This window comes from Mizuhopecten yessoensis, unplaced genomic scaffold, assembly GCF_002113885.1.
Source record: "Mizuhopecten yessoensis strain PY_sf001 unplaced genomic scaffold, ASM211388v2 scaffold10621, whole genome shotgun sequence".
Taxonomy (NCBI): domain Eukaryota; kingdom Metazoa; phylum Mollusca; class Bivalvia; order Pectinida; family Pectinidae; genus Mizuhopecten; species Mizuhopecten yessoensis.
The window spans coordinates 688,357-711,964 of record NW_018408638.1 but is presented as its reverse complement, the minus strand read 5'-3'; the positions used below and the strand labels follow the sequence as shown (position 1 = coordinate 711,964).

Below are 23,608 nucleotides of genomic sequence, written 5' to 3'. Positions count from 1 at the left end.
GAAACTAGACAAAACCGTGTTAGATACGCTTCTTTGCAAACAAAACAGGCATTGCTAAGCAGCTAGATAAAATAGAGATAACACAACAACTTCACAACAATATCTAAACTATTCACCAGTTATAGCTAAAACATGTAATGTTAATCAACTCTCTACTGTCTTCTCCAATTTTCAGATGATTGCCCTTTTCAACAAACATCTTCCTATTCATGCAATCCACACTGCATAGCTTCGGTCTATACTATACCACACTGCATAACTTCAGTCTATACTATCCCACACTGCATACATAAATGTAGCTTCAGTCTATACCATCCCACACTGCATAACTTCAGTCTATACTATCCCACACTGCATAGCTTCAGTCTATATTATCCCACACTGCATAGCCTCAGTCTATACCATCCCACACTGCATAGCCTCAGTCTATACCATCCCACACTGCATAGCTTCAGTCTATATTATACCACACTGCATAGCTTCAGTCTATACCCTCCCACACTTCATAGCTTCAGTCTATACTATCCCATACTGCATAGCCTCAGTCTTTACTATCCCATACTTCTTAACTTCAGTCTATACTATCCCACACAGCATAGCCTTAGTCTATACTATCCCACACTGCATAGCCTCAGTCTATACTATCCCACACAGCATAGCCCCAGTATATACTAGCCCACACAGCATAGCCTCAGTATATACTATCCCACACAGCATAGCCTCAGGATATACTATCCCACACTGCATAGCCTCAGTATATACTATCCCACACAGCATAGCTCCAGTCTATACTATCCCACACTGTATAGCCTCAGTATATACTATCCCACACTTCTTAACTTCAGTCTATACTAACCCACACAGCATAGCCCCAGTATATACTATCCCACACAGCATAGCCTCAGGATATACTATCCCACACTGCATAGCCTCAGTATATACTATCCCACACTGCATAGACTCAGTCTATACCATCCCATACTGCATAGCTTCAGTCTATACCATCCCACACTGCATAGCTTCAGTCTATACCATCCCATACTGCATAGCTCCAGTCTATACTATCCCACACTGCATAGCCTCAGTATATACTATCCCACACTTCTTAACTTCAGTCTATACTATCCCACACAGCATAGCCCCAGTATATACTATCCCACACAGCATAGCCTCAGTATATACTATCCCACACAGCATAGCTTCAGTCTATACTATCCCACACAGCATAGCTCGAGTATATACTATCCCACACTGCATAGCTTCAGTCTATACTATCCCACACAGCATAGCCTCAGTATATACTATCCCACACAGCATAGCTCCATTCTATACTATCCCACACAGCATAGCCCCAGTATATACTCTCCCACACAGCATAGCCTCAGGATATACTATCCCACACAGCATAGCCCCAGTATATACTCTCCCACACAGCATAGCCTCAGGATATACTATCCCACACAGCATAGCCTTAGTCTATACTATCCCACACAGCATGGCTTCAGTCTATACTATTCCACACAGCATAGCTCCAGTCTATACTAGCCAATTCAGCATAACTCTGGTCTATACTATCATAGCTCACTAAGCACTATCAATTCTATGTATTCTAGTTTGGTTAGTTTTACATGGTTCAACTCTGCAGTAATGATCTCTGTTTCATCATCTAGAAAATGCTACTAACGACATATTAAGAAAGAGCTCACCAAGAACAGAAGAAATTTGTAGATTGTACTAATTTCCATTGAGATATTTTGTGTACACCTGCAGCAAAGCTTAGGGAAATTCTGTTTGGTCTACACAGGTAAGACTTAAATAAAGAGGTCGGAGCTTTTTTTGGAAAGTTAAGCACCATTGTATACGTCAATCCAGAACAAAGTGTAAAATATCTACTAAAATAAACTGTTTAATTTTTCTATTGCAGATTAAATTTTTTAACACATGCTAATGTTGAAATGTGATATGAAAAAGAAATTCACATTTTGATAATTAAGACAGTTCAGACTCAATTTTTAGGGTGCTTTTCTATAAGGTGCAAAAATATAGTTTTCTAGATAAGAAATATGAAAATAGAGAAAGACATATTATTGAAATCTTTACTTGGTATCAGTGAAAATTTGCATCTAGCTTTTGAAAGTGACACTATTTCTTTGAGAAAAAGCCAATGTGAAATACCAGTGCAGGTGCATAAGTGAAGCTCCAGGTGATCCAAGCCTTTGATTGAAGTTGGGTATAGAGTCCAAGCCTTTGAATGATCAAGACAGCAGTGTTGATAATTCATCAAAGCAGGTGCAGAGTTGGCTCTCTAATCACAAAGCTAGCTTGCTGCTGGCCAGCTGACTACCACTATGCCTAAGGCGTGCGATGAGTACACAAAATCGCTGTGAAAACACACATGCATTACCTATCTTACCATCCGTCGGCTGGGATACTTCTGGCTTCTGCTCCTCCTCCTTTGACTTCCATACCAACTTAAGGAGTTTCTCTCCCACAGTAGAAGATGGTTGTGCCACCTGTTCCTCTGGTGACATCTCCCCACCCTCATTGTCCTCTGGCTTGGTAGGCATGGCGCAGTGATTGAGCAGGTTTTCATGGAAAGTCACCAGTCTGTCCTTCAGGTCTTCTCGGCACGGACAAGGCATGTTAGGGTCAGCATCTTCCTCAGTCTTGAAGGCCAGCAAGTTCCTCATCTAATGGAGTCAAACACCCAGTAAAGACAAAGATATATTAAGAGCTACACGTACAAGCTTCAGATGTTTATAGAATACAGACCCTGGTTTATCCATGTTTCTGCTTCAAACAATACAACCATAAAACCTACAGGTAATTAAGATTTATTATGTGATATCAACGCACAGCCTGTGGTCAGCATAATTGACAACTATGTATGCTGTCTAGGAAACAAATTGGGGAATATATTTTTTGTTTTGTTTAAGGCTAAACTTCTGTATCTTTCAAGATAGCTCAATGAAATGTTGAGGATAAATGTAGGATGGCAAGGAGGTGTATCGCAAACCACAATTGGATCTGTAAACTCAAGGTCAAAGTCACATTGAAGTCAATGGTCAAATAAATTCTCTGGGCCATAACTTTTAAATTTCTGAAGATAACTCAATCAAATTTTTAAATTTATTAAATGTGTAGGATGGCTAGAGAGTTTGTCTTGTACCACAACTGATTCAATAAGCCCAAGGTCAAGGTCACTTATGTGACCTTATTAGACAGGTTTAACACTACATGTATATATTTGTATATTACTATATTTATACCGACAAGTAAAGCACATAACATCCAGTAAGCAATGTGTAATGAATGCACCTTTATCTTTATTCCAGTATTAGTGACATTTTCTGGGAGCATTCTAATTTTCTTGTTCCTACCTGTTCATGAGGTGGACATCGGAACTCTTTGGTGATCCTGGCTGTTACAGCAGATGACAGATTGGACTGTTTGATTTCCTGGTATCGCCTCAGCTGATCCTGTACAATACCAGGCAGTAGTTTTCATTAGTCTAACATAACTATCACTTCTACATAGAAAGCCAACGCTAAAGAGATCTCAGCTACATTTTTATAAGTCAACCAATAACAACTCAATTTAATTCAAGTATTTAAATTGCAATTTCACTTTTTTTTTCTTTAAGGCCCGGTCACACAGCCCTCCACGGGCGTATCGCGGCCGAATCACGGCCAAAAATTTCTGCCCGTGAAGCAGACGCTGTTGGACGTTTTGAGGTCGCGATAAAGACGCGATACAGCCGTACTTTACCCGTCGTTACACGCGGTAAGAAATTCACACGCGGTTGGCCGCGCGAAAAAGTTTTGGGCTGCCCAAAAATTTAGACCGCGGGTAATCGGGGGCGGTACACGTGGTACACACGCGGTAAAGACGCGGTACAGACGCGGAACGAACGTGCTAGGACGTGCTACGGCCGCGGTTAAGACGTGGTTACACGCGGTAGGACGCGAAATTTTAGCGGGTAATCGCGGGTGGAGCACGGTCATAGCACGTTTGTTCCGCGTCTGTACCGCGTTGTTATCACGTGCATTAGCGTGTGTACCGCGTGTAAACACGGACAAACGCCTTTCTCCGCGTAAACAGCGCGCCCCAATACCGGCCTAATCACGTTCAATTGCGTCTTGTACACGTCCCAAATACGATTGTCCACGGCCTAATCGCGTCCGTACAACGTCTGATTTTAGGTATATAAAAAGCGCGATTTGCCGAGCATTCGTCAGTTGTGCTCCAGACGTCAAGGGGTGAACATGGATCCCCGTCACCGTAATGACCTCGTCTTGCTGCTCCAGCAGCATCAGAACCAAGTGTCTTGAGCGGTTATGATTTCTACAGCCCGGTTCGGCTGCTTTATTATACCCGTGGTAGGCCGCGGTACCGCCGCGCTTCACCCGCGATAAGGACGCGGAACAGTCGCCGGCGTCTGTTCCGCGGGCATACCACGGGTAAACCGCGGGTAAGCCAATTTTGCACATTTTCCACCACGGGCAACCGCGGGCAAAAAAAAATCGCGAAATTTTACCCGCGATACAGACGCGAAAGGCTGTGTGACCGGGCCTTTAAACCACTGACCAAAATTCAGTATATGGAGATTAGAATAAAATTGCCATAAAAGCTGCTGCTGTGATTTGATTTGGTCATACTAACGTTTTGACAGTCCCCTACAAACTGGTCTGAGAAGGAGATGATGGACTCCACTCTGTGTCTCAGCTGAAGGTTACACAGGTGCTGGAGGATCCTACACATCTGTAGCAACACAAACATAATAGGTAAAATTACAGAAGAACATTGTGAGAGAAATCATTGTTTTATAAATTTAATTATTTATCTTACTTAAAACTTTCCTTCGTACTTCGAACACCCAGAAAATACTATTTCTACTCTTACATCTATAACTACCTATAATCCAATGTTACTCTTATATTACCTCTTATTACCCATAATCCAATGTTACTCTCACCTCTAATTATCCATAATCCAATGTTACTCTTACCCCTAACTACCCATAATCCAATGTTACTCTTACCTCTTATTACCCATAATCCAATGTTACTCTTACCCCTAATTACCCATAATCCAATGTTACTCTTACCTCTAATTACCCATAATCCAATGTTACTCTTACCTCTAATTATCCATAATCCAATGTTACTCACCTCTAATTACCCATAATCCAATGTTATTCTTACCTCTTATTACCCATAATCCAATGTTACTCTTACCTCTAATTTCACAGGCTCGTCCAGTTTCATTTCAAGTAATCCTGGAGTTTCAGCTGTGATAAAAATTAAACCAAACATCACAATGACATTGACATCTTCATTACAAAAGAACCATGTTGATTTTGATTAGACATGCAATCAAGAAAATAAAAAGCTGATAAAAACTGTCAATTAGATAAAATTTCTGATTTTGTTATGTCTGATTTTTTTCCACGAAATGCTTATTTCACGTGAAAATCCAGCATGATAAACCTACGATGGATATCTGGGAAGGCTATTGGATTGACCAGCTGTAGGAGCTCCAGGAGATCGTCATCCTTGAGGGAACCCATTACAAGCAGACGGTCAATGACCTTCAGCAGTGGACTGTAACAAAAAGACAACATATGAGTTTATATCTTCTACTTCTACCTTCTACCTAATAATCGACCTACTTCATCATATTGAAGATCATGTTGATGTTTGGGTTGTATGTATGTACCGGGAAAGAGAGTGAGAACAGAGCTAATTGTGTAGAGAGGAGACACGACTTTTAAAGGTTTTCAAAGTTTCCGATGAGACCAGGTCTGGTGGGAGGTTGTTCCAGTCTGGTATAGTTCTTGGAAAAACTGAGGGTCTGGGCATCAGTGATAATTATACACTATATTAAACACAGGTGACTCAAAGAAAGCCATTCCAAGATAACCCAATTAGACTGCCTTGTGATCCTGGGGTCATATTGTACAGTTGTGGGACCGCACAACGCACCAAAAATAGCGTGTGCACATTGTGCAAACATCGTGTACACACTGTCTGGACATCGTCCACACATGGTGCGACAACAGTGCGATTTCACAATCGCTCGCCCCGTTTTGCGCTTCTCTCTGCACAAATGTGCGATTTGGTAGAATTGGTTGATCAATATTACAGAATGAAAAAAATCAGGTGCCCTCGTATGGAATAAGGAACACTGTATATATCGCTCATCAAATTAAATAGGATTATGTTTAATTTTACAATGCGTGTTACACAGCATTACAGTAACCGTTAAGACTATCAAGAATGGGTTTAACTTCCAGGTAACAGAACAGGTAAATAAACATTTTTATGATTGACAGGCATTTTACCTGACCCGTGCCTTACAAAGAGTGTTGATATGTGATACAGTATGACCGTTATTAAAGCACAAATTGACATTTAGTATTTGTTATTTGCATTCGCTTTGGTCTATAGCACCCTTTCACCTGGATTTTCACACCTTGGCGAGTTATATAAGTGCCCCGGGTGTGGAAAACTACTGTCCAAGTACAGATACAAAGTGGCAATGTTTACCTGTATACGTGACTGTGTCAATATGTGTATGTGCTATATTACATGTGTCTATTTGGGTCCCCTAAAAAACACCAAAAACACAATTTCAAAATTAAGAAAATATAGATAGAAAGACCAGCTGATATATGTAGCTAGAATATAGAAATATACTTAAAAATCAAGCATATATGTTTTATCAAGAGGCCGTATTTATTGTTAAGCCATTTCTCAATTTACACCAACCACGATTGTCATCGCACAACGTTTGTCCATTGTCCGCACAAATGTGCGCAAGCAATAAACATCCAGGTTTCAATCGTTTGCACATCGTGCATCCATCGTGCACACTCTGTGCGGTGTGTGCACACATTGTGTAACGTTGTGCATAATTCCCACAACTGTATTACTTTGAGATGAGGGATTGGTACTTACACAAAGAGATTGGCATTACTGCCACCAATAGGATCCCTGACATGAGCACCACCATTTTGTACAGCTTCCTTGACTGCTTTCATCACAAAGAACTTCAGTTTCTCCATGGGGAAGAAAGGTGCGGTGCAATCCTTGCCTCCACCCTTCGTTCTACAAAATAATACAGTAAACAACATGAAACTGTTGTCATGCTTTCAATTCTACATTAGTGTACTACCTAGTTGCTCGTTATTATCTCTAAATAATTTCTCTTTAGGTCAATCAGTCGAGCAGTGGCTCAGTAATCTGTAGCTCAGGGGTTTGACTACTTAATGGAGGTATTACAATATAATGGCCCCTGTTACATTAATCTTCATCAATTTCACATGATATAAAGGATTTCCCTGAGTCTGACCTTGCTTCAATGTCCTTTTCCGAAATGGCCAGTTGAGGTCTGATGGACCTGCTGTTATCCATATTTGGGATGGTATGTTTGGTCTGGTGTAACTGCGTATCTGTACTGACAGCTCGGTACAGAGTCAACTTTGGACTTTGTGGGGACAGTGGGATGATGAACTCATTGGTCGTCCTCAGTCTTGCCTGAGCGTGTGATTCCAAGTGCATGGCGATTAGCAAGTTATGGTAGCCATTCCTTAGGGGACCGGATAAGCCTAAGAAAACAAATCATTTTGTAAACAACATAAATGTTATAATGTTAATTCACAATAATTTCATAGAGGAAAATTAATCATATAGGTTATGGTGTAACTGTGGCTGGATACGTATATAGGTAATATGACCTTGTGTCTAGATCATTCATGTCTAGAACAGATTTCCCACATGGTGAGAATGGACTGAAAGTTGGCACTTGGTTCTGTGGTGATATCACACTATACACAGCACATTACCTTTTTACTCCGAGTACTTACTCTCACTCTGTATACAGTACATTAACTGTTTTTCGTTGATGTGTTGCTGGAGGACATTGGCTACCCTGTGGTTACCATGGGAACACACACTGTTGTACAGATCCAGTGTTTTGGCATGAAAACTGTGAATAAGATGACAACAATTATAAAATGAACCATGTCAAAACCAAATACAACATAAATCAACATTTTTTGTCTGAAACCCCCCCAGTTTTTTAAATGAGATGCCAGTTACAATACCGGTTTCCATAGTGACCTGTTGAGAGAGGTTGTAACTATCAAGACTTACTCGAGCAGAGTCTTGTGCTCTATCAGTTCCAGTATGTCCAGACTGCGGTCCTCCTCAGGTACATACAGAGACATCATGCTCTCTGGGTTACTACACAGCATGCTGTAGCCACGAGTGGACATCCGTAGCGTGTGGACGTCGAGCAATGCCTGAGGGACGCGTGCCCAGCTGCTGGGTCGCAGTACCTGGATGTCAAGGCGTGACGGGCAGGCCGGCACCACTTGTTTACTGCCACGGAACACAGCTGCTGATAGGGGCAGGGTTTGCTGGGGAAGAGTGACAAATCATTTATTATTTTCAGGCATTGAACTTAAACACATCATTGTGAGATTTTTAAAAAATGTACAAGTTTGTGTTGTTTTCCTGAAATTTGATTTGGAAATCATTTTTTTTGTGTAAAATTTGTGAAAACATATGCCCAAATGTAACTTGTAATTATACTCACTTTTGTGTGCCCAAGCTCAAACTGGAGCATCTCCTTGATGGTGGGCTCACAGATCACAGCTGGGAACAGCTTGGTGCCAGGCTCCACCTGTAATATAATATATACTCTTTCATTCTCTCAATTTAATCTAGTTCCTTGAACAGAAAGTAGAAGACTCCCATTCAACCTATACATACAACTCCTATTGGACTATCAGTAAATCATACTCACCTCTTGAGCTACTGTAAACGTAAATATTTAAGAGGTAGTCTTATTTCTTTCATGGTTTGAATATTGTGCTAAATCTATAAAGCACTATTGAAGTTCATGTATGTTCTTCTCTATTGCATATTTTGAGGGTGTGCCAAATCTTCAGATATCTGATAATGTTTGACTGTGCTAAAATCAGTACATATACAGTAATATGTAGATGACCTTTCACAAGGAGGCGCCTACATAACAAATATCTTGTCTACCCTTCACAAGGAGGCGCCTACATAACAAATATCTTGTCTACCCTTCACAAGGAGGCGCCTACATAACAAATATCTTGTCTACCCTTCACAAGGAGGCGCCTACATAACAAATATCTTGTCTACCCTTCACAAGGAGGCGCCTACATAACAAATATCTTGTCTACCCTTCACAAGGAGGCGCCTACATAACAAATATCTTGTCTACCCTTCACAAGGAGGCGCCTACATAACAAATATCTTGTCTACCCTTCACAAGGAGGCGCCTACATAACAAATATCTTGTCTACCCTTCACAAGGAGGCCCCTACATAACAAATATCCTGTCTACCCTTTACAAGGAGGCCCCTACATAACAAATATCCTGTCTACCCTTTACAAGGAGGCCCCTACATAACAAATATCCTGTCTACCCTTTACAAGGAGGCCCCTACATAACAAATATCCTGTCTACCCTTTACAAGGAGGCCCCTACATAACAAATATCCTGTCTACCCTTTACAAGGAGGCCCCTACATAACAAATATCCTGTCTACCCTTTACAAGGAGGCCCCTACATAACAAATATCCTGTCTACCCTTTACAAGGAGGCCCCTACATAACAAATATCCTTTCTATCCTTTACAAGGAGCTGTTCCTACCTGGTATTTGTTGGCCACCTCTTTTCCGTTGACGGAGAAGCTAAGGACACCAGTCGATATGTCGATGTAGCAGCCGATAACAAGGCCCGGGGAGGATCGTTTAGAAGACATCTCCTGATTGGTCCCTCCATATCTCTGCTGGAGGTCACCAGCAGATACCATGTACGTATTTTTTCGGCTCACACTAAAGAAAATAATCAAATTCTTTTTAAAAACAGGGTTCTTGCATATAACAGGTTTATATATCTATTGTTATGATTTCATATAGAAAAGATAACAAAATGGTTCTGATTAAATACTTTTCGCCTACATTATATTTGATTATTTTCATTCCTTTACCTCTGTTTAATGGCATAGTTGTTATCAAGGACAGACAGGACAACATGGCGGGTCTTCTTCATCTCAAAGTTTTTCTCATTGAAGTGAAAGCCAGGAGTAACCCATCCAACAAACACCTGGGCAGGATCCTGGCCAGGGAATATCCTCACAGAGAAGTTGTACTCATCAATGGAGTCAGCAATAGCCATCAGTTCCTGAAGGTCACCTTCCGAGTTATCTGGGTCAGAGCCCTCACTTCCTGTAAAGTCACGTCCAAACATGTGTCGTTTGCCCAAGGCGTCTTGGAACTCGTAAGGAATGATCCCTCTGGGTGCCTCAATGTTGATGACTGGTCCCTGAGATGTGGGCGTTTCCCCATCTGTTGTCATGGAGTCTATTGTCTTCGATGGTGGCAGGGTTTGTGTTCGCGGCTGAGGACTTGGTTTCTTATCCTTCTGCATTTGATATCCAGGCATCTGTTTCCTGTCAAGGCTGCCGTACTCCACACTACGTGTACGTTTGGAGCCCTGTGGGGAAATATCACGAGCTTTCTTTAAGAACGCTCCAAATGGTGACTTAGATTTTTTGGCTTTCTTTTCACTAAGCTGTTTGGCAGTGTCTATGAGCTTGTCACCAAGCAGAGACAATTTGGATGATGACTTCTTTTCATCTGGGACTAGCAGACCACCACTCTGGTCACCATTAAGTTGTGACTCACTGATGGCTGTTTTGAGTCCAGTGGAGGCCCTATCATCAGGATGAGCTTCGTCCAATGAGCGCCCTCGACCGTCTGGTTTGGCGAAGTTTTTGCGACGGTTACCTGTGCGCATGTCGTCATCATATCCTCTCTGTAAAGCTGTAAAGTATAATTGGTTCACTTAGCTCATTCTTTATACGTTTTCTACCGGATATCCTTTAAACATAGAATACATTAATATCTTAATAACAGGTGTTATTTTTCATTAACATCATTTGAAAATTATAATAAGTCCGATCAATTCACCACTTACCTTTGAAGAATAGATTTGTACATATTAGTTTGTGGACATATGGCTATGTTTACAAACTTCATTGATCTCTTCAATACAGATTCTCAACGTTAACCAATACAATGCTGTTACAATACAATACGTTAACCAAGTCAACGTAACCCATACAATGCTGGCCAATCCAAATTTTCTCATACAATGCTGGCCAATCTAAATTTTCTCATACAATGCTGGCCAATCCAAATTTTCTCATACAATGCTGGCCAATCTAAATTTTCTCATACAATGCTGGCCAATCCAAATTTTCTCATACAATGCTGGCCAATCTAAATTTTCTCATACAATGCTGGCCAATCCAAATTTTCTCATACAATGCTGGCCAATCCAAATTTTCTCATACAATGTAGAACACACACCTTCAGGAGTGTCACACGGAAAACTTTGAAATAGCTTCATGCTCAACAATTCACCATGCTTATGGAGGTTAGCATTAATCCTATTTGATTTAAACTGTATAGAGCTTCCTTTTTCTTTAACCTCTAAAATGATGATAATGACAATGAGAGGAGATAAAACTTCATTAAAAGATCACAAGTTTCAAGCGTATCTTGTGTTCCTTCAGAGAATGTTCCGGCTACAGTACAATACAATGTACGACAAGTTCACAACACAGGACTACCGTTGTCTATGTCATTATTTAATCACAACACAACACAGGACTACCGTTGTCGATGTCATTATTTAATCCCAACACAGCACAGGACTACAGTTGTCTATGTCATTATTTAAGCACAACACAGTATTTCAATACAATAAAGGAAAAAGCTTTTTTATTTCTGGAAGTAGATCGAGTCTTGGATTTCCTTTTCTGGAAACAGTTTATGGGATATTGGTGACGTTAAGTAATGTAAGTAGTATACAACAGATGATACACAGAGATTTCTAGTTGACACGAGTAGTAGTATTTACATCAGATAGAATGTCTAACTAATTGAGAATTTCAACTAAACACATACAGTATATGTACTTTTTACAATAGATATGACAACTAGGTCATCAGAGATTTCCTTAACAAATATATGTGCTATTCTCCAATAGGTAGATGCTCCATCTAACCAGATATTTCCTTAACAAATATATGTGCTATTCTACAATAGGTAGATACTCCATCTAACCAGAGATTTATACACACAAGAGTAATTCAAATTATGCTTCAACCAACCAATACATGCATATATATATAATTACAAAAATTCAAACATCCTTGTGTACGAGTTATAAGAGGTAAGAATTAGCGGTTAAGGTTTACTAGGTATACGTATAACCTATAAAACCCGACTACATTACAACATCAAAAGTTGAGGACAAAATTAATTCCTTATCCTTTCTTACTCTTTCGCAGCCTGATGTCCGGACCACCATTCAGCATCCCTCTCGGAGTATAGTCATCATCATCCTCGTCTGGTGAAACCATAAGCATCGAATCAATACTTGATCTACCACATATTTATAGTGACATTATCTACCTCAGTCTTACAGTGACATTATCTACCTCAGACATAACCAGTGTTATTGTTTCTGTTAGTGCTAATTAGTATAGCATTAAATGTCAGCACTCTTTCGTTAGTGTAGAGTTTCTGTACTAGGCTTTTCTAGCTTGTACGATTAGGTCTACAATTCAGGGTTAGGTGGGACTGGTAAACTGTAGATAAAGAGAGAGGTGGGGATTATACAATCATATTGTTTGTTAGACGAAATCATACTTAGTATGTTAATATATTTCAAACTTGATAGAAGACAACACACGATGCCGATTAAACCTGTATCTGTAGAACTAGACAAGAATGTGAAATGTTTCCAATAACTTGGTGACCATTTCAAATTTCTTCTTGATCCATGAATTAAAACCATGACGCTTGGTAGAGCATTGATAGGAACCTTCAACAATGTTAGGTGGGAATTGATCTGGTAGAACTGAGAATACTCAGAAATGTCTCAACCAATCAGAGGACAAGAAGCCCACTTTGGGTTTTGAATCAATCCAATAAAATATCTGGACATAAGATAATCATTTAGTTTATTCCCGTCAAATATAAAACCATGAAATTCATTGGCCCCTTCATATATTAACCCTTATTTCCCATTCTGAGCCCTTGCCCTCCATGTCTAAGTGATCCTCTTACTTGTCTTCATGTGTAAAAAAAATGCATTCCCTTGGTCGTGGATGCTCCATGACAAACCACGTTGAGTCACAATCCCTTCAACTGTACTAGGAGAGAAGTCTTTTAAAGACAAACTCCTATATCCCTTTTAGAGCCCTTTTTGACTTGACATATACCATCAACACAAGCAACTAATATAGAAAAGTTATAAAACACAGAAACAAAATGCAACAAGGCAAATGGAACAAATCTGGAATACATCAGACAGGAAATGAACCGGAAGGTTAAATGCAAAATAATAAAAATAACTAATTTTAAGACGGATTAAGGGAAATAACTCTTCACTAAAAATATGAAGGCTTGTCTCCAGGGGGACCATCTTTCACTCATATGGCTAAGAAATGTTGGGTCTTAGGATTACTGGGATAGATAACAATCACCAAAGGGAATGGTAACTTTGATGCCACAATGACTGGGAGGGGTAACTGGGACTTACGAGAGGTTGTAGTCAGTGACTTAGAGTCCCCAGTTTGACTGAGGGATTTCTCCTCCATAGGTGTGGTATCCCCAGCATTGCCGTTGACCATTGCTGACCCCGGGAGGTCCATCCCGCCACTGCTGGTGGGACTAATATCCCCAACCCTCTGCTTACCCTCTGTGTGAAGATAAAACTGAGCATGCAGCCTCTGTGTGCCAGCAAGTCCCATTGGTAAGACGTTGTCTTTTCATCCCGTATCAGGTCAAACAATTAGTGCAAGTTTTCCAATCGCTTGGCCATACAGAATCAATTTACCAATCTAAATAATTCATCCGTTTTAACCAAATGATTTTTTTTTTAAATAACAGTATTAGAAAATACATCTAGTCTTTGTAAAACATTACTATTTCAAAGAAAAACAATATGTCTACATATACGGTTATGATATAGTATCGTGCAACATTGTGAAACTGTCTTCAGTTGTAAAAATAGGACCTGGCCAGCCCTGATCAACTGGAGCCTAGTTGTTAAGTTGACTGAGATGTTAATGTACCTATAGAGTACAGATGCTGTATAAGCCTATGTATTATTACTGATAAAGCCACTAGCCTATAAGCCACAATCCGGTCAGTAGTTCTGAGTCCATGCCAACTAACAACATACGTTAATAATCACTCCCGCAAAATTACAATCATCATCAAATTCAAAACAACTTCATCATGAAATCTTGTAATCTACTAAATTTGTTTATACATGTTCATGTATTACTTAAATCAAAGTTATGTCAGTCATATCAATGACTAAAAAGTAGAATTACATAATGGACTCAAACAGTAGAGAAATCAACATCTTATCTCAATAACTTTTATAGTAGGGAAGTTTACATCATAGTATGGCAACAACTTCATAAACTACGAAAATTTACATCAAACTTTAAACGTAACAGGACTTTTAAAATTGGAATCTTTTCTGAAACCTCAGAACGGATGAGGATATTCTAATCTTCAGACATAAACAGTGTTAAATATTTCAAACAGCGTTAGACTAGTTCCAGTTCCTATGATACAATACCTGTCTGAACGCCCTATGATACAATACCTGTCTGAACGCCCTAGCCCTAATTACCTGCTATAAGCCTGCTGCGTCGTTCCAGGGAGCCCTCGCTGATGTTAGCATCACTTGACTCCTCGCCTGGGTAGTAGTCGTGGTGATGTTCCTCCTCGATGTCCATCTCATGGTGGCGGATGTTCTCCAGGTTCATCCTCCTCTCGTAGGAGGTCGGGTAGCCACTGGAACGGTCCCTGTAAGGGTCAGAGTATTATAATAGAACATCTGTGTCTTTATTACAGCAAGAAAATGACTACGGTAAATTTAGAAGTACACATATTTATAATAACACTGCATAGTTACATTAAGTATCGAAAATTATATCAGAAGTTTCTTTAAAGTTGAAAGATTATCTGAAGATCTTGGATAAAATAACTTTTTTCCTCTGGTGAACGTAGATATAATGACCTTGGCCATTCCTCCGACGACCTTGGTTATATACCTTTATACCAAACCTTTGATAATGGTGAATGAATAAATATGTTGGCTACATTGATACTCTTCCTCACTTTGACCTTCCTCTGATGACCTACCTCGGGACAAACTGGTCATGACATTTAACAGGCAAACTAAGCCGTAGATACTCCAGGTGTACCTTCTCCAAACCACCAAACGTCTTAGACATCACCTTCAGACATGGTGTGACGTTGGCTCTGTAAACAAGATCAGTCAACTTCATACATACTAAATATGAATACTATCTGATAATATTAAGAATATTAATTCATTAGGAAAAACTATTTTTCAGAAATATATGTTTAGGTTCTGAATAAGCTTGTTTGTTTAACCTTACTCTGAGCCCATAATGCTGACCTGTTATAACCTCCTAACCTTGACCCTTTAAACCTAACCTTTGACCGTGTAACTCCCCTAACTTCTGACCCTGTTACATATAACCTCTGACCCTGTAGCACCTAAACTTTGATCCTGTAATATCTAACCTCTGACCCTAAAACACCTAACCTTTCACCCTGTATTGCTGACCCTGTAACATCTAACCTCTGACCATGTAATACCTACCCGCCTGGAATTCGCTGGACCTGTACACTTGGATGAGAGGGAGTGACAGCCTCAAACAGAGGCTGTTCTTTTCCATACCAAAGAGTCATTCTTCTTGTCATGTTCCTGGCAACATGTAAAGAAAAACATTTAAAAACAAACAAAATTTTCAGTGAAGTTTTAACAATATTTACAAAAAGTGTCTTTAAAACTGAATTAGTGATTAAACATCTGTAGCTAAGAAGAGAACAAGAGGTATACATACACACAGAATGGCTCATAGCCCTCCTGTAGACCACAGCAGGTGAAGTACTTCAACGTGTTGACATCCTGAAAGTATAAAACATTTTATGTAAACATCACAAAGGTATCACAGACAAAGAGAGGGAGAATCAACAGCAAGTTAACAACACCCAGGCAGGACAATCCTCCTTTATCTGTCTGTGGCTATACCAATAAATTAAAACAAGCTCTCTCTTTATATCAAAACCATTTAAAACTAGAAAATGTCACCATGTGAAACTAGTTTCAGTGTTTGATGTTTGATGAGATGGACATGGGCAGNAAATAGTAAAAATAAGTAACCAGATATTTATTCTGTTACTAATCAACGGCCTATTGTGTGCATGAAATCTCACTGATTTCATGCATTATTACCTGTCCAAAGTTGAGTTTAGCCTTTTGATGACAGCCTAGTGTGAAAGCAGGGATGTATCCCTCGTCACAATCAATACCTCTAAAGGCGATCTCCTGACCCAGAGAATCCATCATCAATTCTCCGTTCAGAGAGAATGCTGCAAAGATGACAGGTTATATACAGTCAGGGGGTTCTAGTAGATAGCATCACTCACTTCAATCTTCAAATATTTCTTTTTTCACTACTAATACATGACCTTGAATGATACATAGCAATGATTTTAACATGACCTTGAACGTTTATATTAGATCATACATAACAAAGATTTTAACACCAAGAACGGTCAGTAGTACTCACTGATGGTCTTATCCTGTAGGTCCAACATACAGCCAATCACATCACCGTGTGCCCAGTTCTTGCCGTACTGCTCTGCTCCCTGGTACCATTTATAGCCCTGTGACAGCAGAAACATTCCTTGTACAACTAAATCATACAACTTTTAACATCTCAGAACTAAATACCTACATATATTCACAAAACATCAGATATTTACAATCGGGACACACAGAGAATTTTGAGGCCGTGAAATAATTAATGAATAGAATAATAAAATCTTACAGAAAATCCATCAAATGCATATGACATGCAATCTACTCCGATTTCTGTGCTGGGGTCGGATGAAGCTTTGGCCCATCCACACTTCATAAAGCCCGGGGTTATCACTTCAAACTCATAGTACCTGTACAAAGAACAGAATCCAAGCTTTTATGTTTTCCACATATATATCAAAATATATTAAAGCTATTTAATTTTTCTTTCATCAATGAGCTATAATAGTTTTCATTAAGAACCCAATCTTTTGTAAGTTTTCTTATCATTAACAATTTGAAAGAAAATCTTATTAGATTTCAAAGCAAAGCTCATTATACAATTTTTGAAAGTCCGTAAGTGTATCAACAAGGGAAGAGATCTTTTGATATCAAATTAAGTCTAGTATAACGTAACTAATTATATATATATATATAAGTAACACACCATTTGCCTGATATGACAGTGTAAGTCAGCTCCCCACGATATGTCCTTGTGGTCAGCTTGCTGGGAGTGTCCTGGCTAAGAGCTGTCCAACAAAAACCACAAATAATAACATACAGCATGTCTGCTAGGAAACAACATTTTTTTTCGTTTCACCCGATACAGTTGCTTCCAAAATATTCTATTAGAAAAATTAGCTTGATAAAAAAAGACTGAAGGACAGATGTTAAGGTATATCACTTAGTGTATGTTCAGATGCTGATTTACAGTGATTCAGCACAGAGTCAAGCTGAATCTGAATGCTATCCCTGTTGTCATGACCACTGATACTAACAATAGTGCAATAGTTAATTCAAACAGAAAATGACAACCGAAGTATAGAGTTTTATGAAATAATTTCTACTAATTGAGGTCAATCATATATTAGTTTTCTATATGACCACTAACAAATCCAATGATGGAAGTATTTATAACTGATGTCAGCCAATCAAAGTGGACCTACCTTTGCCTTGTCCATGACTGGCCAAGTGATTATATAATTTACTTCCTATGAGCAGCATAAAAGCAAGCAAAAATCTCTATACATGTACAAGCTTGTAATACACAAACCAAAGTCCAANAAAGAACAACGTCGTGACGTCACAATTACATGTCATCACACTACAATAGTAACGTGACGTCACGAAGTACACGAGATTGGTGGACAATTTAGCGTAAAATTTTAGTGTGGCCTGTTGAGACTTGGTTTTATTATTTTTATATTATATATATATATATATAATGATACCATAAGTATGAAGAGTACCCCATTTGAAATTCTTGCAAGGCAGATGTCTGTAACTTAGTTTGTAGAATTATAGTTAGTTATAAATAACACTTGTAACAAGTCATCAGCCCCATGAACTTACATGGGTATGAAGATGCTGGCAGTGTTTTTCTTGACAATCTGGACATGCTGATCATGTAAACAATTCCATGTTTACAACGCTGATGAGGCGGTAATGGATGATGACATTAAACTGTTTAGATATGACTGGTACTGTTTACTATGTACAGCATGCACACTAAGGCAGGGTTTACAGTTTTCACTCTGTGTGCAACCTTCTAGACAGGATTAGGGCAGTGCTCTATATAATTGTGTACATGATCAGATGAGTAACTGATGTAGTTATTTAATGTTGAAATCAGCAAAGGTGCATCGCTAATGATCTCGCAGACAATATATAGGTGTGCATTGGATAAACATTCGTAAATATAGGCGGTGCGCGATGTCTGGGGCGAGCAATGTCTAGAGCGAGCAATGTCTGGAGCGAGCAATGTCTGGGGTGAGCTATGTCTTGAGTGAGCAATGTCTGGGGCGAGCTATGTCTTGAGTGAGCAATGTCTGGGGCGAGCGATGTCTTGAGTGAGCAATGTCTGGGGCAAGCGATGTCTTGAGTGAGCAATGTCTGGGGCGAGCGATGTTTTGAGTGAGCAATGTCTGGGGCGAGCGATGTCTTGAGTGAGCAATGTCTGGGGCGAGCGATGTCTTGAGTGAGCAATGTCTGGAGCGAGCGATGTCTGGAGCGAGCAATGTCTGGGGCGAGCAATGTCTGGAGTGAGCAATGTCTGGGGCGAGCATTTTCTGGAGCGAGCAATGTCTGGAGGGAGCAATGTCTGGAGCGAGCAATGTCTGGGGCAGGCGATGTCTGGAGCGAGCGATGTCTGGAGCGAGCAATGTCTGGAGCGAGCAATGCAGCCATTAGGTGTATTATTTGTATGAAAATCCACACTACATCTGATTACGATACTTTTTCCTCACTGACCTGTACTTCGGTTTGAAGAGATCATATCTACAACATTCTGTTTTAATGCAGTAATTTCTAAACAGATCCTTTATTTTTACAACATTTGTTTGTCCAATAATATACCAGGTGAACGTTTCCTCATCTTACAACTCTTCTTATTCTGGAACTAATTCAGCAAATTGTAGAAGGAAAATTGGACGGCAAAACATTGTTCTCTAAAATTGCCAATGTGTTATCAAAGCTTCAGGAGAATACAGAATGGAGCTTACTCAAAATTTCAAGAATGAAAGTATTTGGGATTTTTTTTCTTTTCTGAAATGTATTTATTTATTTGCTATTGAATATCATCTATTTTCATAAGACAGAAGTGCGAACAGACCAAATACCATAACATGAATAAAGCTTCAAAAGAATGTCTATATTCACGGATATAATGTACCGAACAAGGTCAACTCTCCTTTTTTATACCTCAATAATGTAATAATTGTGGATAAAGCATTTCTCATCACAGAAAAAGCAGATAAATAGCAGACATGACTGTAGTATTGTGGGTATAAGTAGAAGCATAAGCTACAACACAAACCTGTCATACCAGTCTCTCCTGTCTCGCTGGTCGGCGGCTCTAAACTGTACATATAGGCCAGCAACGTACGCACCGTCTGATTGGCTGTCTCCCTGGATATGTCATTAAATTAAAAGATGCGAAATATTTACATAAACATATATCTTTTCACTTTAGTTGTGGACCTGTAACATTGGTTCACAATCCAAATGCACCTGTTAAAGTAAGTGTCGTCATATTGCGAGTTAATCATATTGACAGGTATTTTGGGGTCTGCCAGTTTTGCAGTTAAAATGGAAGAATTTATAGATTCAAATTAATTCAAATATTTCCTTGCTAAAACTATTAACACATAATTCCTTCCTACAAAGTTTGATATATTATCTTAAAAGAATAACATTGAATTAAAAAAAAAAGTGTATAATGGGTACAGTTGACCTACCTGTTTGCCTTTTTGATGTTGTCATCCACTTTGCTGTAGGGCACCAGATGTGGGTTCCTCTTAGTGTGTGGATCCTGGTACAGACCAAACAGCAATTAGTATCAAGGTCACTTATAGACACGACAAAGGTTCTTGTTTAGCCAGACACAATAGTTATCATAATTACCTTGTTTCTCAATGTTTTAGAATCATGTAAGACTATTTTACTCAGAATTATCATCTAGCCTGCCACAGTCCTATAGTGTTCTACCTCTTGCCAGCCAAAGGTCCAGCCATGTTTGATCCTGTCCTTGGCCCAGACATTGTGCGTGTTCTCAGCCAACATGTCAACCAGGTTCTCCATTGTAGGGTCCATGTCTACAGCAGCCAGATCAAGGGGGGTTGGCTTGTAGCCGTTTGATTGTAGGAAGCTGAAAAAATCATTAACAAATGTCATCACCGAAAATGTAAACAAAACGTTATTGCTGATCTATTTACATTTGACATATGGTCAGAGGGTGAACATTTTGTAATGTAAATTATGATAAATAAAGCGCAAAACTAACTTGTTTGGTAGTTTGACTGTCTTCATCCTGTTGTTCTGTTCCTTCTTCAGGTCCATACTGATGTGGTAGCCTAGGGCCAATAGTGTGCTATAACATACAAATGTTCTTATAACATGGCAAGCTACTTCAGGTCCATGCTGATGTGGTAGCCTAGGGCCAAGTGTGCTGTAACATACAAATGGTCTTATAACACTGCAAGCTACTTCAGGTCCATACTGATGTGGTAGCTTAGGGTCAATAGTGTGCTGTAACATACAAATGTTCTTATAACACTGCAAGCTACTTCAGGTCCGTACTGATGTGGTAGCCTAGGGCCAATAGTGTGCTATAACATACAAATGTTCTTATAACACTGCAAGCTACTTCAGGTCCGTACTGATGTGGTAGCCTAGGGCCAATAGTTTGCTATAACATACAAATGTTCTTATAACTTTGCAAGCTACTTCAGGTCCGTACTGATGTGGTAGCCTAGGGCCAATAGTGTGCTATAACATACAAATGTTCTTATAACACTGCCCACTACTCATACAGACAACACTTTAAATCTATATATATTACCATAGAAACATATTCGGATTATCTGACAATCTGAACCTCTGATAGCTAAACCATCGCATATTCAATCCAACAAGTAATGTTTCCCAATCTTTAACAAATTGTGGCAGGTTGATCCAAAGACTGCTTAACCAAAACAATATATTATATACATCCCCCTTGGTTTTAATAATTGGCAATCTACTGTATTTTGAAAATACATCTATAATGAAAATATGAAAACCTTGTGAACACTCATGTTTTAATAAGCTGACAATTCAGGAATTCATAATTGTAAAGGTGAAATTACTCACAAAGCCTATCAGTATTAGAACACACATTGTGATTTTGGACTTTACGTACCGCAGAGTTTCGAATGCCACAGTGATTACATATTTCTTCTCTGACATTGGAAGTCTCTCAAAGTTTGTTAAGGACGGATTCATCTTCTTCTGATCATCTCTCACCTATTATGGCAGAAAAACAGTCAGGTTAGTTCAGAGATAAGTTTGAAGTAAAGCAAATATTTGCTCTAGCTCGGTCAATCCCCAAGATGCACATATTTACTTCCCAGAACACACATACTCACCTCCCCATGGGACCATCCCTGTTTTAACTTGTTGATTACCAAGAACAAACATACTCATCTCCCCATAGGACCATCCCTGTTTTATCTTTTTTATTACCAAGAACACACATACTCCCCTCCCCATAGGACCATCCCTGTCCTATCTTGTTCATGGACAAGAACACACATACTCACCTCCCAATAGGACCATCCCTGACAGGTCCTATCTTGTTCATGGCCCAGTAAACACATACTCATCTCCCCATAGGCCCATCCCTGTTATATCTTGTTGATTACCAAGAACACACATAATCATATACCTCCCCATAAAACCATCCCTGTTCTATCTTGTTCATGGCCCAGTACAAACATACTCATCTCCCCATAGGCCTATCCCTATTCTATCTCGTTCATGGCCCAGTACACACAATACTCACCTCCCCATAAAACCATCCCTGTTCTATCTTGTTCATGGCCCAGTACACACAAACTCATCTCCCCATAGGCCCATCCCTGTTCAATCTTGTTCATGGCCAAGTACACACACAAACTCATCTCCCCATAGGCCCATCCCTGTTTTATCTTGTTCATGGCCCAGTACACACAATACTCACCTCCCCATAAAACCATCCCTGTTCTATCTTGTTAATGGCCCATGCCAGTACACACATACTCATCTCCCCATAGGCCCATCCCTGTTCTATCTTGTTCATGGCCCAGTACACACAATACTCACCTCCCCATAAGCCCATCCCTGTTTTATCTTGTTCACCACCCAGTACACACAATACTCACCTCCCCATAGGACCATCCATGTTCAATCTTGTTTATGGCCCAGCACACACATACTCACCTCCCAATAGGACCATCCCTGTTCTATCTTGTTCATGGCCAAGAACACACAAACTTACCTCCCCATAGGACCATCCCTGTTCTATCTTGTTCATGGCCCAAATTTCGTGTAAGTTCTCTGCCAGCTTGTCCCTCACATTTTCTATGTAAACTGGCAGCTGGATCTGTAAATTAATGTTTTTCATGTACATGAAAATTCATGACAAAGACTAAATGATGGTTAATTGTTTTCATTACATGATTACAGTGACTTGTATCTTGTAACTACCAGCTGGTTGAGTATTGGGAAATAACTTCACATCAATCTGATTAAGGACTGGGCTAGTTAGCTACATTCAGTCGAAATAAATAATTATAGAGCATAATTATACAAGGTTTTACTCACAAGCATAAGATACATGGTCTAACTGATCATCTAACATCCCCGATACACAGTCCCATACTCATTAGATACTTAGTCTAACATATCATCTGACATCCCTGGTACATAGTCCCATACTCATTAGATACTTAGTCTAACTGATCATCTGACATCCATGGTACATAGTCCCATACTCATCAGATACTTAGTCTAACTGATCATCTGACATTCCTGGTACACAGTCCCATACTCATTAGATACTTAGACTAACTGACTCACATTGGCAGTATCCACAGGGTTTGGCACAAATGGTGTGTATTCACATATCTCTGTTGGACCACAGATGATGTTGCGACTGACATCTCCAAACATGAAGCATGGCTCAACCTTGACCTTTTCTTTGGGGAGGAGACACTCCACCACTGGAGAGTGGTTGTCGGGGGGACCATACTTCAGGCGTCCATGCTCACCACCCAGTAAGAACCGACAACTGTAGCAAGGGTATAAACATGGTGAAAATGGTATATGGTGAAAATGGTAT

The 23,608-nt window shown here is 39.6% G+C and overlaps 1 protein-coding gene across 1 annotated transcript in view; it reads right to left on the bottom strand.

Annotated features, from left to right (window-relative positions):
- The window catches only part of LOC110461458 (ryanodine receptor 2-like), a 188,043-nt gene that overhangs the window by 88,025 nt on the left and 76,410 nt on the right, over window positions 1–23,608 (bottom strand). Inside the window, exons 21-48 of the mRNA XM_021514914.1 lie at window positions 23,347–23,557; window positions 22,766–22,870; window positions 21,650–21,753; window positions 20,753–20,839; window positions 20,458–20,617; window positions 20,208–20,281; window positions 19,787–19,878; window positions 17,420–17,501; window positions 17,003–17,123; window positions 16,742–16,838; window positions 16,405–16,541; window positions 16,013–16,077; window positions 15,769–15,873; window positions 15,282–15,401; window positions 14,767–14,942; window positions 13,660–13,818; window positions 10,034–10,868; window positions 9,695–9,878; window positions 8,602–8,688; window positions 8,157–8,422; window positions 7,868–7,989; window positions 7,354–7,609; window positions 6,960–7,109; window positions 5,494–5,603; window positions 5,238–5,290; window positions 4,663–4,761; window positions 3,381–3,479; window positions 2,405–2,690 (exon numbers count right to left, since the gene is read on the bottom strand). Coding sequence (XP_021370589.1) covers window positions 2,405–2,690; window positions 3,381–3,479; window positions 4,663–4,761; window positions 5,238–5,290; window positions 5,494–5,603; window positions 6,960–7,109; window positions 7,354–7,609; window positions 7,868–7,989; window positions 8,157–8,422; window positions 8,602–8,688; window positions 9,695–9,878; window positions 10,034–10,868; window positions 13,660–13,818; window positions 14,767–14,942; window positions 15,282–15,401; window positions 15,769–15,873; window positions 16,013–16,077; window positions 16,405–16,541; window positions 16,742–16,838; window positions 17,003–17,123; window positions 17,420–17,501; window positions 19,787–19,878; window positions 20,208–20,281; window positions 20,458–20,617; window positions 20,753–20,839; window positions 21,650–21,753; window positions 22,766–22,870; window positions 23,347–23,557 — 4,442 coding nt within the window. The remainder of the gene's footprint in view (window positions 1–2,404; window positions 2,691–3,380; window positions 3,480–4,662; window positions 4,762–5,237; window positions 5,291–5,493; window positions 5,604–6,959; window positions 7,110–7,353; window positions 7,610–7,867; window positions 7,990–8,156; window positions 8,423–8,601; window positions 8,689–9,694; window positions 9,879–10,033; window positions 10,869–13,659; window positions 13,819–14,766; window positions 14,943–15,281; window positions 15,402–15,768; window positions 15,874–16,012; window positions 16,078–16,404; window positions 16,542–16,741; window positions 16,839–17,002; window positions 17,124–17,419; window positions 17,502–19,786; window positions 19,879–20,207; window positions 20,282–20,457; window positions 20,618–20,752; window positions 20,840–21,649; window positions 21,754–22,765; window positions 22,871–23,346; window positions 23,558–23,608) is intronic.